General features: G+C 17.4%; 7 protein-coding genes across 7 annotated transcripts in view; 5 read left to right on the forward strand and 2 right to left on the reverse strand.

Moving 5' to 3' along the window:
- The window catches only part of cinD-1 (hypothetical protein), a gene marked incomplete at both ends in the record, with an annotated part of 869 nt that extends 557 nt beyond the window's left edge, over positions 1-312 (forward strand). The window contains 2 exons of the mRNA XM_639654.1: positions 1-29; positions 280-312. The exon at positions 1-29 is cut by the window's left edge and continues 76 nt beyond it. Of these exons, the coding sequence (XP_644746.1) occupies positions 1-29; positions 280-312 (62 nt within the window). The remainder of the gene's footprint in view (positions 30-279) is intronic.
- Positions 313-1,302: 990 nt separating this feature from the next.
- Positions 1,303-1,779, forward strand: DDB_G0273079 (hypothetical protein; the record flags this gene model as incomplete). Its single annotated transcript, XM_639655.1, has 2 exons — positions 1,303-1,628; positions 1,731-1,779. 2 exons carry the CDS (start codon positions 1,303-1,305, stop codon positions 1,777-1,779), a joined length of 375 nt encoding a protein of 124 aa, XP_644747.1.
- A 352-nt stretch (positions 1,780-2,131) lies between these two features.
- DDB_G0273295 (hypothetical protein) lies at positions 2,132-2,626 on the reverse strand (the record flags this gene model as incomplete). Its single annotated transcript, XM_639656.1, has 2 exons — positions 2,132-2,254; positions 2,381-2,626. 2 exons carry the CDS (start codon positions 2,624-2,626, stop codon positions 2,132-2,134), a joined length of 369 nt encoding a protein of 122 aa, XP_644748.1.
- A 635-nt stretch (positions 2,627-3,261) lies between these two features.
- Positions 3,262-3,886, forward strand: DDB_G0273297 (hypothetical protein; the record flags this gene model as incomplete). The annotated part of the gene is made up of 2 exons (XM_639657.1): positions 3,262-3,304; positions 3,423-3,886. The coding sequence occupies 2 exons, from the start codon at positions 3,262-3,264 to the stop codon at positions 3,884-3,886; spliced, it is 507 nt and encodes a 168-aa protein (XP_644749.1).
- A 1,515-nt stretch (positions 3,887-5,401) lies between these two features.
- DDB_G0273077 (hypothetical protein) lies at positions 5,402-7,033 on the forward strand (the record flags this gene model as incomplete). The annotated part of the gene is made up of 1 exon (XM_639658.1): positions 5,402-7,033. The coding sequence occupies one exon, from the start codon at positions 5,402-5,404 to the stop codon at positions 7,031-7,033; it is 1,632 nt and encodes a 543-aa protein (XP_644750.1).
- A 183-nt stretch (positions 7,034-7,216) lies between these two features.
- On the reverse strand, positions 7,217-11,359 carry DDB_G0273075 (armadillo repeat-containing protein; the record flags this gene model as incomplete). The annotated part of the gene is made up of 1 exon (XM_639659.1): positions 7,217-11,359. One exon carries the CDS (start codon positions 11,357-11,359, stop codon positions 7,217-7,219), a length of 4,143 nt encoding a protein of 1,380 aa, XP_644751.1.
- A 637-nt stretch (positions 11,360-11,996) lies between these two features.
- On the forward strand, positions 11,997-13,414 carry DDB_G0273299 (hypothetical protein; the record flags this gene model as incomplete). Its single annotated transcript, XM_639660.1, has 5 exons — positions 11,997-12,246; positions 12,360-12,404; positions 12,495-12,700; positions 12,797-13,030; positions 13,133-13,414. The coding sequence occupies 5 exons, from the start codon at positions 11,997-11,999 to the stop codon at positions 13,412-13,414; spliced, it is 1,017 nt and encodes a 338-aa protein (XP_644752.1).
- Positions 13,415-14,241: the final 827 nt, after the last annotated feature.

The raw sequence follows: 14,241 nt of genomic DNA on the forward strand, positions 1-14,241 counted from the left end.
AATTAGAGAAGGCTTTGAATGTTAAATTAGTATGTTGTTTTTTTTTTTTTTTTTATGTGTAAATTTTTTAATTGATTTTTTATGTTGATTTTATTTTATGTGGTATATTTTTTTTTTTTTTCTATCTTTTTCTTCTCAATCTCTCTTTTTTTTTTTTCCATTGTTCACCCCCTTAATCACCAAAAATCCCCACAAAATTTTTTTTTTTATTTTTTATTTTTTTTTTTCAAATTATTAGAATTAAATTATTAACATAATACTTTTATTTAAAAATTACAGAGAGGAAAAGAAATTGGCAAACCACTCAAATAAATAGCCAATGTTCAATTAAGAGCCCACTTTAATTATTGAAAGGATTAATCAAATATAGAAATATACAATGTACTCCCCTTGACCCCATTAACCACACTCCCCTGACCCCTTACCCCACACAAAAAAAAAAAAAAAAAAAAAAATGAAAAAAAAAAAAAAAAAAAAAAAAAAAAATTTTAATAACCAATAAATCACTTGGTTAAAAGTGAATGTAAATTTATTATCTCACACAACATATTTTCTTTTTTTAGATTTGTGTGTATTTTTTTTTTTTTTTCAAAAAATTTTTGCGTTTGTTGAACAAAATTAATGTTCCTATCAATGGAATTATTTATTTTTTTTTTTTTTTCTATTTTTAAAACACTTTTTTTATTTTTTATTTTTTTTTTTTTTTTTATTAATTTTTTTTTCTTATGATATGTTTGAAAATGATAAAAATGCCCAATTCAAGATAGTGAATGATAATTGTAGAGATTGAGAAAAAAAAAAACACTTTTATTTAAATTTATTTTTTATTTTATTTTATTTTTTTTTTTTTTTTTTTAATTATTTATTTTTTTATTTTTTAATTTTTTTTTTTTTTTTATTAATTTTTAATATTCATTTAATTTTTTTTTTTTTTCTAATATTAATATTATTTTTTGAATTAGGATTTGATAGTAAGAAAGGTAAATTCATTTAAAATCCCTAATTCTAAATAAATATTATTTTTTTTTTTTTTCTATCATTACCTTTTTAGTATAATTTTCTTTTTTTTATTTTAATTTTTTTTTTTTTAGAATTTAATTTCTTTTTTATTTAAATTTATTTTTTTAATTTTTAAAAGTTTTCTTTTCTTTTTTTTTATTTTTTTTTTTTTTTTATTTTAAAAATAATTACTAATATTAAAAATAAAAATAAAGATAAATTAAATTAAATAAATAAATAGATTAAATTAAATTAATAAATTATAAATAAAGAAAACCAAAAAAACAAAAAAAAAAAAAAAAAATGGAATCAAAACAAATGGAAATTCCAAAAGAAGACCCATGGGGATTATGGAAAGCTGAATGGAAAACTTGGTGGGGTGATGTTTTAGGAAATGACATGTTAAAGAAACAAGGTTTGGAAGAAAGAACTAAACTTAGAGGTCACCTTAAAGGTACTCCATTGAACAAATCACCAAGTTTCAAAGACGAAAATATAGCCGCTTCAATTAATATTGGTGTTCATGGTAGTAAATTTGAATCAAATGCAACAAATACATCCCAGTCCACTTTCTTCCCAGAATGGAAAGCTCCTTCATTTGAACGTAATTCTGCTGATGATTTACTTTTGTATGTAGATTATTTTAAATTTTTTTTTTTTTTTTTTCAAAATTATTATTATTATTATTTACTAATAGTTATTATTATTATTTTTATTACTAATAAATTCAGGAAAAAAGAGAGAGAAAGAAAAGAAGCAATAGGTTCAGGTAGCCTTTAAAAAAAAAAAAAAAAAAAAAACAGAACTACCATTAAAGTTAATTTAAATGTATATAAAAAAAAAAAAAATTTTAAAAAAAAAACTGTAAATAAAAAAAAAAAAAAAAAAACAAAAAAAAACATAAACTTAACCTAAAAACAAACAAAAATAAAAATATTTTCATATATATACACACACCAAATCTATTTTAAAATTTTAATTCTTTTTTTAGAAAAACCATATTTTTGATAACCACTGTTATTCAATTTTAAAAATTGTAAATTGAATAATCAATTTTAAAAAGTAATTTATTGTTTTCGTATGTTTTATTTATTTATTTATTTATTTATTTATTTCTGTATATATATTTTATTTAATTTTTAGGTTGATCCAATGGAATATAAGATTTTGGGTGAAGATTTGATACAGTATTTTTACTATGATCTACTAATACTTTGAAACTAAATGGTTCTGAAACTGCTAATTCTGATAAAATCTAAATTATTTTAAAATAATAATAATAATAATAATAATAATAATAATAATAATATATAATATTAGTATTAATATTAATTTTCTGTTTGTGAAAAAAAAAAAAACCACCAATTGAAAATAATAGTACCTTTCTATTAATTTCAACACCACTAGCAATTAAACCTCTTTGAAAATCACTATAGGTCATTTCATGTTGACGAGCACCTGCATTTATACGTTCAATCCACATTTTACGGAAATCTCTTTTCTTTAATTTACGTGAAACATAATTATATTCTAAACCTTTTTCAACTCTTTCTCTTGCTAAACTTTTACAATTCTTTGATCTACCAAAAAAACCTTTTGCTAATTTAAAAACTTTATCAATATTCATTTTTCTGGTTGCACAAAAATGAAATTTATTATTATCACTCCAATAAAACGAAAAAAAAAAAAAAAAAAAAAAAAAAAAATAAAAAAAAAAAAAAAAAAAAAAAAAAATTGGAAAAAAAAAAAAAATTTAAAAAATAAAAAAACAAATCATTTTTTTTATTTTTTTGGCACAGAGCCAATAATATAAACTAAACAATTCCAAACTAATTTTTAACTAATTCTTAAAATAAAAAAAAAAATAAAAAAAAAAAATAAAATAAAATCTGAAATAAAATAATTTTGAATACCAAATAAATCAAAAAAAAAAAAAAATAAAATAAAATCAGAAAAAAATAATCCAATTGAATCAAAAAAAAAAAAAAAAAAAAATAAAATAAAATAAAATAAAATGAAATAAAATAAAATAAATTTGAATACCAAAAAAAAAAAAATAAAATGTCACAAAAACAAAAATTTAATAAAAAAAAAAATCAAAATGGGTTTTTCTTTTTTTTTTTTTCATAATTAAATTTTATTTTTTTTTAATTTTTTTTTTTTTTTTTTGTTTTAAATTTAATTTGTTAAAAAAAAAAAACAAATTAAACATACAAAAAAATTAAACGTACAAAAATAATTTATCAAAATTTTTAAATAAAGATGCATATGAATAATTTAATACCTGTTTCAAATTCATTTGATAGTATGAGAGCTTTATTTTTTATTAATATATATTTTATAATTTATAAATAATAATTTTAATAAATTAAAATTTTTTTTATTTTTTTATTTTTTTTACTATTTTTTTTTAATAATTTTAGGTAATGGACAAACATATTATACAATTGGTAATTATGTTGATATTTATGAAATTACATCAATAGCATTTGGACCAAATACAATTGATATTAAAACATTTTCAATACCTTCAAATATTAAAAATGTCATTTTATTGGATGGTTTCAATCAAGAGATACCTCAAAACTATTTTCCAAACACTGTCACAACCATTATCATTCATAATATAAGTAAACCATTATCAATTGGATCATTATCAAATATTAAGAATGTTTATTTAAAAGATGGTTTTAACCACCCACTTGAATCTGGTATCATTCCAACAAGTATTCAAAAATTATATTTATCCCCAAATTTTAATCAAAAATTATTTTCATCTTCATCAATACCTAATTCAATTGTGCTTGAAATCTTTTATAGTGATCCTTTTGATTATACAATTTTTACTAATTTAAATATTAATAATATTAAATTATTAAAACAATAATAATAATAATAATAATAATAATAATAATAATAGTAATAATAATAATAATAATAATAATAATAATAATAATAATAATAATAATAATAATATTAAATTATTTAAAACTAAATAAATAACATAAATAAATAAAAAATAAATAAAAAAATAAATAAAGATGTATTTTTAAAAAAAAAACAATAATAAAAACAAAATAATTATTTTAGTATATATCACATTATTTGATAAAAATAATAAAAAAATAAAAAAAATAATAAAAAAAATAAAAAAAAAAAAAAATAAAAAAAATAAAAAAAATAAATATTATTAAAATAAAAATTTAAAAACGATTGGTTTCTCGTTCTTATGAATAATTTACTTCTTTCAAAAAAAAAAAAAAAAAAATTAATTAAATTAAATTATATAGGTTACAATTTTTTAAAAGGAAGAAACCACCAATTTTTTTTTTTTATTTTGTTTTTTTTTTTTTTTTTTATTAAACAAAAAATTAATTCAAAAAAAAAAAATTAAAAAAAAGAAAAAAAAAGAGATAAATATTTTTCAACTGTTATCTATTAATTTTTATTTAAATTTAACACCCATTTAGCTCTATAGGTAATTAATATGCATTATTTTTTTAAATTTTTTTTTATTTTTTAATTTTTTTAATTTTTTAATTTTTTATTTTTTTTAATACCAGGTGGTTAATTATGATTATTGTTAATATTGTTATGTGCGGTAATTTATTTATTTGGTAAATTTGGAATTTCTCATATTTAAACAAACATTCGATCTTAGGAACCCCACATTTACCATAATAATTATTTTTTAATACTGGTATAGTGTTTGTGGTTTAATTAACTTTCATTTCATAAACACACCAAATAAACCCACCCCCAAAAACGAAAATAATTAGATTTTTTAAAAAATTTCTCAATACACCCCAAATTCAAACATTGATTTTTATAACTTTCTACTCTTTTTATTTTTTTTATTTTTATTTTTTTTTTTTTAATTTTTTATTTTTATTTCATTTTTTTAACTATTCCAATAGTAATAAACACATATTTTTATTTTATTTTATTTTTATTTTTTTTATTATTATTATATTTCACTTTAAAAAATATTCACTTTAAATTTTTCTAACAATAATTTACCTTTTTAAAATAATTTAGTAAAAAAAAATTAAAAAAAAAAATAAAAAACACATTAAACAATTTTTTTTTTTTTAAGGATTTCCATATTTTTCACATTTAATTTTTTTTATTATTTATTGGAAATCCTTCCTCGTTATTAAAACCTTATTAAAAATTAAATTAAATAATAATAATAATAATAATAATAATAATAATAATAATAATAATAATAATAATAATAATAATAATAATAATAATAATAATAATAATAATAATAATAATAATAATAATAATAATAATAATAATAATAATAATAATAATAATAATAATAATAATAAAATAAAATAAAATAAAATAATAAAAATAATATTAGAAAAAAAAAAAAAAAAAAAAAAAAAAAAAAATGTTAATTGAATGTAGATTTTGTTTAGAAGAAATTGAAGTTGAAGATCCAATTTATGATAAAAAAGAATTTAATTTAAATGAAAATTCAATAAAATCAAAAGATATAGAAATAGAAGAATTAGAATTTAAAGAGAAATTAAATCGAAATAGTAATGGCGGATATGTAGAATTAACACCAATTTCACAATCAAAGAGACAACGTAAGAATATTGGTAATAGATTAGTTAGACCATGTGATTGTAAAGGTACTCAAAGACATGTACATGTTAAATGTCTTTGTGAATGGATTGGTAAATGCAATAAATGGTATTGTTCAATCTGTCATAGAGTTTATAATTTATCACCACATCATTTACATTATTGTGTAATGAAATTACAAAGAAAAGGAGTTTTAAAGAATTTACCACCAATCTATTCAAATACTGAATTCTCTCGTTCAAGTTATTTTGCATTATTAATTTTTATGGGTACACTAAGTATGTTAATGTTACCTTCAACTCTACCACAACAAAATTCAAAAATTTATTATGGTGTCGACACAATTTTAAATAACCATATAAATAATAATAACAATAATAATGGTGTTGGTAGTGGTAGTGGTGGTAGTGGAACAGGTGGTGCAACAGTAAATTCATTATTATTTAATAATTTTAATGGTGGTATAATATCATTTTCAAATGAGGTTAGTGGAGGTGGCATGTTTATGAATTATAATCCACTAGTTGGTATTAATGGAGATACAACCACTGCTGGTTATAATCCAGGATTTCTAAATTCGCCATCAGTTTCTTATTATAGTTTTTATCCATCTTCTTCTTCACCATCAATTTATATATCTTCAACGGGAGGTAGCTCTTCAGCAGCACAACTTAACTTTCATCAACATTATAATGTAAATTCAATTCAAAGTAATAATAATAAAAATAAAAATAATAATAAAAATGATAATAATGATAATAACAATATTAATATCAAAAATAAAGGAAAAGATTTGAATGAAAAATTATTTGAAAGTGATTTTGATCAATATTTTAATAGTGATTCAGCATCAATATTTTCATCATGTAAATTAAAAAATCAAGATGAAAAGTTTAGTTCTTTTGTTTGTCATTCATCACTTTATAGTCCAAATGTATTAAATTCAAATAATAATCCAAATAATCAACAACAAGTTAATTTTCATTTTCCAACAATAGTTCGTAGTAGTTCAACAAGTGGTGGTGGTAGTAGTAACAATAATGATGAAAGTACAGATAGTATAACAAGTGAACAGTTAAAACAACAACACAAAGTTTTATTAAAGAATTATAATTTTATTCATAATATTGAAAATTATCAACCAACCACCCCAACAACAACTACTTCTACAATTTTACAAAATGGTGAAAATCGTTGTATTGATGAGAACGAACAACTACAACAACAAGAAACTGAACAACAACAACAATCAAAAAAATATAAATCAACATCAAAATCACCAATTTTAAATAACTTAGGATCAGAATACCATGATGATATTCATTTACAAAATATTTACATTGCACATCAAAAATATCATCGTGTAACAATTGCTGATTCATTTAAAAATATATTCTGTACCTTGATCCCAGTTAAAAGGTTCTGTTATTAAAAATTAAAAAATATTACAATTATTTAAAAAAAAAAAAAAAAATAAAAGAAATAATTAAAAACAAATAATTTATATTTATTTTATTAATTTTATTAATTTTATTATTGTTATTATTATTAATTTTATTATTATTATTGTTTATTATTTATTATTATTTATTATTTATTATTTATTATTTATTATTTATTTTAACCATTTAAAATAATTAAAATCTAAAGGTTTTAATTTCCTTAAAGAATATTTAATTAAATATTTATATTGTGGATAATTTAAATAATAATATTTAATAATTTCTATATGATCATTTTGAATTGCTTTTTCAATAGTTTTTAATTTTAATTTTAATTTAACAATATTATTACCACCATTACTACTACTATTTTCACTATTATTATCTTGATTATTATTATTATTTGAACCATAATGTTCCTCTAATAATTTACAAATTGATAAATAACCATATTTAAAAGATTTATTATAAAAATCTTTTTCATAAGTACCATTAATGAATTTAAAAGATTCACTATCAGAATATTGAATTTCACTATTAATTTCATATAATGCTAATAATGATTTATAAATTTCATTTGATAAGAAAATATTTAAAATTGATAAATTATTGAATTGAAATATTGTATAATAGGTTTTTAAAGGTCCTTGATTAGTTAATTCTTGTAAATAATTTGATAATAGATAATTGACAGTTTCAATTCTACCAGATTCAATTGCAACTTCTAATAATTTTAAAACTGTAACTTCACATCTTTCCAATAATAAAAATTGAATGATCTCTTCGATTCTATCGATATTATCGAATTTCATAACTATGAAATATAATGAATCTGCATTTAAGAATGGTATTGATTTTGTGTGAGTCATAAAACGAAAGAAATAATCTAATAGATTGAGATCCATTAGAAATATGCAATTCTCATTCAAAGTTTCATAATCACTTTGTTTTTGTTCTGCTGGATTTTCAAAATAAAGTGTGGCTCTAATGGTTTCAATGAAACTGTCTGATAGTTTAGTAAAGATTTCAAAACAATCTTTACAATTGTAAATGTAGTCAAATGTGAAGTGACTATCATTTAAATATCGATTGACACGGAAATAGCCATACTGAAACAAGTCCCAAGTTTCCATAGTGAAATGAGCCAATGATGGTGATTTCAAATAAAGGTAATTGAAAATTTGATAAAAACCATGTGGTACTTTGATTTGATACTCTTTATACTTTTCAATTAATTCATTCACTAGCTCCAATGTACATTGTTTTGATTGTAATATTAAATTAAATAAATGTTCAAATATGAATTGAAAACAATCTTTATGATTAATCAGTACACCACCACCACCACTACTCGATAATAATTTATCAATGAAATAATAAATTTCATCATATTCATATAATTGATTTACCATTGAATCCATTTCATAATGTTCATCACTAAGTTCTTCTTCTTGAATTGGTTTATCTAAATATTCACTCTTTAAATTCTTTTTTATAATAATATATGGTTTATCTCTACCTAATTCTTGTTCAAATTTAATTTTTATAATTTCATTATAACTTTTTTTAAATCCATTGAAAATATCAACAACTCCATCATCACCATCATCACCATTGTTGTTGTTATTGTTATCTATTATTCTTGATAAAATTAATTTTGAAATATTAAAATTCTTTTGAATTAAATTTAAAAATACTATTTTTAATGATGATTTTGGATATCTTGTAAAATTGATTCTTTTAATTAATTTTTCCTTTTCTTTTAATGAAAATTCTTTTGATGATGTTAAACATTTAATAATATTATTAAAAAAATGTTTTGATATATATTTCATATTATTAAAAAAATTGAAAATATCTTTAATAATTTTAAAATCTTGTTGATGATTATTTTCATCTACTCTTTTAAAAATTAATTCATCTTGATAATGAAAAAGATTTTGAAATTTTAATTTTGGTAATTGAATTAATAATGTTGATTGTTCAAAACCCTGTTTTAAAATAAAATTATAAATTGATTTTAATGAATCTAAATTTAAATTTAAAATTGAATCTAAAATTAAACTATAAATTTTTTCAATATTTTTTTCAAGTTCACTATGATTACTTATTAATGATTTCTTTATTTTTAATAATGAATCTTCTAATATTCTTTTTTCAAAATCAATTTCAAATCTTTTTGAATTTTTAATTATCATTTGTAATAATTTTAAATCTAAATCTAAAGGATTATTATTATTATTATTTTCATTATTATTATTATTATTATTATTATTATTATTATTATTATTATTATTATTATTATTATTATTATTATTATTATTATTATTATTATTATTATTATTATTATTATTATTATTATTATTATTATTATTATTATTATTATTATTATTATTATTATTATTATTACTAATTAATGGTATAATGATTGAAGAATAACCAAATTCTGAATATTTTAATAAAACTTTTTCAATTGGATATGATAATACTGTTTGTTGATTATAAAGATTAATAAATGAATTAAACCTTTTAAATATTGAATTTATTTTTTCTTGATCTTTTTTAAAATTTGTTTTATCATTATGAAATTCATAATCTTTTTTAATATTATTATTATTATTATTATTATTATTATTATTATTATTATTATTATTATTATTATTATTATTATTATTATTATTATTATTATTATTATTATTATTATTATTATTTTTTAAACAATTTCTTTTTATTAAATAATTTAAACCATTTAAACTAAAATTTGAAAAAATTTCATCTAATAATGAATTTTCTAATTTGTTATTAAAATTATTATCAATACCACTACCACTATCATTACTATCATTACTACCACTATCATTACTATTACCATTAGCATTAGGATTGATAGCTTGATATTCAATATCATCTAAAATTTCATCATATTCTATGAAATATTCAACTATTAAATTTATTTTTTTTAATTCTTTAATAATGGTTGATTTTATAAATTTAATTTGATCACTTGAATTCTCTAATTTATAAAATTGATTAATATCTTTAATTTGAATTTCTTTTTTTTTAATTTTAAATACTAATTTTAAAATTGATAGTAATTCCATTGAATTAAATCCATTTAATGATTCAATTGGGAAATTCTTAATTAAACTATTATCATTATTTTCATCATTATTTTCATTATCATCATCATCATCATCATCATCATCATCATCATCATCATCATCATCATCATCATCATCATCATCATCATCATCATCATCATTATTATTATCGATATAACTATTACTATTTTTATTTTTATTATTATTATTATTATTATTATTATTATTATTATTATTATTATTATTATTATTATTATCATTATCAATATCACTATCGATATTAATATAACCATTATTAATTTTATTTTTTATTTTTTTATTATTATTATTACTATTATTATTATTATTTTTATCTATTATTTTAATTTTTGAAGGTACTAAATCTAATATCTTATCTATTAATTCATAATTTTTAATTTCCATAATTAAATAATTTAAATCTATTGTTTCTTTTAATTGGTCACTATCAATTGATTGAAATTTTTCAATTAAAAATTCAATTATTTCATTATCTTTATTTTGTTTAATTGTTGTTGCTGTTGTTGTTGTTGTTGTTGTGGTGGTGGTTGTTGTGGTTGTTGTTGTAATAATTTTTAATAAACCATTTAATCCAATACCTTTAAAATTATTTTCAATATTATATAATATTAAATTATTAAAAATATATTTTATAATTTCTAAATCTTTTGAAAGTAATGCACATTTTAAAGTTGAAGGATAAATTTGTAATTGATAACCATCATTTTCTTCATTATCACCACCTGAAAAGAATTTAACAGCTGTAAAGTTATTTGCACGAATTGATTGTTTTATTAAATCTAACATTTTGAAATCTTCTTTATTGATTTCATAATTGAATAACTTTGATATGGTTCTTCTATCACCTTTTGATTTCTCCAAGAATATAATTATTGCATCCCTATCAACTCTTAACCTTCTTTTTGATTTAATTTTATCATTTAATAAATCATCCCCTTTATAATACCCATTGTATCCGTTCCTTGTTAACCATTCTAAATGAGTAATTCTGTTAATCTTTATTCTTGAATTTACATTACACTTTTTTCTATCAATTTTTAAATAATTAAACTCATTATTCTCAATAGTCATTTGATAAAATATATTCTTAATTAAATATTTATTTTTAAAAACTTTCCAAAATAAATATTCATTTTTATTTTCATTATTATTATTATTATTATTATTATTAGCCATTTGAAATTTTTTTTTTTTTTTTTTTTAATTAAATTGTTTTTGAAAAAATTTTATAATTTTTTTTTTTTTTTATTTTTTTTTTTTTTTGTCTAAAATTTATTTTTTTTAAAAAATGAAAAAAATAAAAAAAAATGAAAAAAAATAAAAAAATATCTTTTTTTTTTTTTATTTTAAAAATATTATTTTTATTTTTGATAAAGCCTATAATTTTCATATGACTAAAATAAAATAAAAAAAAAAGATATTTTTTTGATGATTGAAAATTTTGTGGTTTTTATTTAAAACACTTTGTTTTTTGATTGTGCCGTGAAACTATTCGTTGCAATCTCATCAATCAACCTATATTTTATTTTCTTTTATTTAAAATTAATTTTTTTTTATTTTTTTATTTTTTACACTCAAAACGGTTTAACCATGTGCACAATTTTTTTTATTTTGTTTATTATTTTTAAAATTTGATTTTTTATTTTAATAATTTTTTTTTTTTTATTTTTCTTTTTTTTTTTTCTTTTTTTTTTTAATCAATCATATAAAATAAAAATAGAAATTATCTTGTACAAAAATAATTAAAAAAAAAAAAAATAAAAAAAAAAAAAAAAAAAAATTGTTTAAAAAAAAAAAAAAATAATTTCTAAAAATGGAATCAACAGAATATTTTACAGGTTCAGATTCATTTGATAAATTAACATATTCATTTATGGGTTTAAGATTAATAGCATATACATATTTTTTTATTATATGTTTTTATCAAGCATTTTTAGAAATTCTTAAAATGATTAAAAAACAATCAAAAACTACAACAAGATTTTTTGTATTTTTTTTTCAATCTTTATTTTGTATTTTAAGAACAATTCAAACAGCATTTTTCTATGATAACCACCAATTAGGTAAATTTTTTATTTTTATTTTTATTTTTTTATTTTAAAAATTCAATCAATAATAATTCTAAACAAATTATTTTTAGGTATTGGAACACCAAATTTTTTTTTCTTTTCATTAGGTACTGCAGCAATTTTCCTTGCTTGGGTTTTTATTCAACATTATTGTAAGTAGAATCATATAGTTTTTAATTTTTTTCTTTATGTTTTAATATAATTATTAATTTTTTATTTTTATTTTTATTTTTTAAAAAAAGGGTTACTTATTATGTATAAATTTTTTATTTCAGAAGAAGTTAGACTAAATCGAGCAAAACCAATTAATTATTCAACATTTATTTTTGCCCTTGTTATTATAATTTATCAATTTACAGTTTCAAGTATAACCTTGCGTAAAAATATTGAAACAGCAGAGTCTGTTGGATTTTTAATTTTACTTTTAATTTATGCATCAATAGTTTCGGTAATTAATTTTATTATTATTATTATTATTTTAGTTATTATTATTATTTTTTTAATGGTATTAATTTTAATTATTTAATATTTTTTTTTTAAAAAGTTTAATGGTTATTATTTATTAAGACATTTAAAAAAACATAAAAAGTCAACACCATTTAGTCATTTTGATATTATGATTTTAAAAACCAAGATTTTATTATCAACAGTTATTTTTGTAGCAGTAACAATTATCATACAAGAACTTATTTTCAATATGTATTATACAGACACTTATGAAACACCAAGACAATATTTAAAATTATTTATTGTTGGTGTAATAGAATTTTTTCAATTGGTAAATATTTTTAATATTTTAAAAAATAAAATTAATTACACCAATTATAAAAAAATATTATTAATTATTAATAAAATTATTTTTTTATATTATTATTATTAGTTAGTTGTAATGTTAGTATTATCAGATGGTAAATGGAAAGTTTATGTATTATTTAAATCAATTAAAACTCATAATGATAGTTCTAGTGAAATGGAAAATTCAAATAGTAATTCTAAAGGTAAAAAGAGTTCAACATTTGATTTAGGATATAGTGGTAATACAAATTCAAATTTTAATACTTTGGAAATTTCAATTGAAATTGAAAATTCAAATAAATCTTCAACAAGTTTTAGTAATAGCAAAAGTGATCTAATTAATTCTTCTTTAAAAGATCCAAGTTAAAATATTAAAAATAAAAAAAAAAAATTATTTATTAAATTGTAAAAATTAATTTAGAAATATAATTGTTTTCTTTTTATTTTTTTAAAGTACAACAAAAATAAAAATGTATCAGTTCTCAAATTATTTGCTATTAAAATAAAAATTTCATCGAAAGCAAATAAAAAAATAAAATTTATAAAAAAAAAATTAAATAATTTCTAAAAAAAAAAGAAAAAATTGCTTTAACTTGTTAAAAATAATAACTTTGTAATAAAGTTACTCTATAAAATTAATAGATATTAAATATGCATATTACATTACTAATTATAGTTGACACACATTTAAATAATATAATAATAATAATAATAATACTGTCAACTCATTATAAATAATATAAATACTAAAGAATAATTTTATAAACAATATTGAATATTATAAATATAAACTAATATTAAATAAAGATAACAAAGTATTATTCAATTATATAATTATTAATTATATATTTATAAATTTTTTTTTTGAATTGGATAACGCAATTATTATTTGCTTCTCCTTGAGATGCTAGATCTCATTTTATTTTATTTTTTTTTTTTTTTTTTACAGGGTCTCTAAAAGAGGGGTTAGTTTACTTTTTTTTTTTTTTTTTTTTGTTTCGAATTTTGAATTGTATTATTACTTTTGATTAAAACATCTTTTTTGTTCCAACTTTTTTCTAAATCTTTTTTTATTTTATCGTCTGGTTCGTGATTGATGTTTATGACGTATTTGAATTGTTTTTTTTTTAATTGAGTTTTATCCACAATTTCGCTTATTTTTTGTAGGCATTTGTGTTGCTTAATATTTGTGGT

This window comes from Dictyostelium discoideum, assembly GCF_000004695.1.
Source record: "Dictyostelium discoideum AX4 chromosome 2 chromosome, whole genome shotgun sequence".
Lineage (NCBI taxonomy): Eukaryota > Evosea > Eumycetozoa > Dictyosteliales > Dictyosteliaceae > Dictyostelium > Dictyostelium discoideum.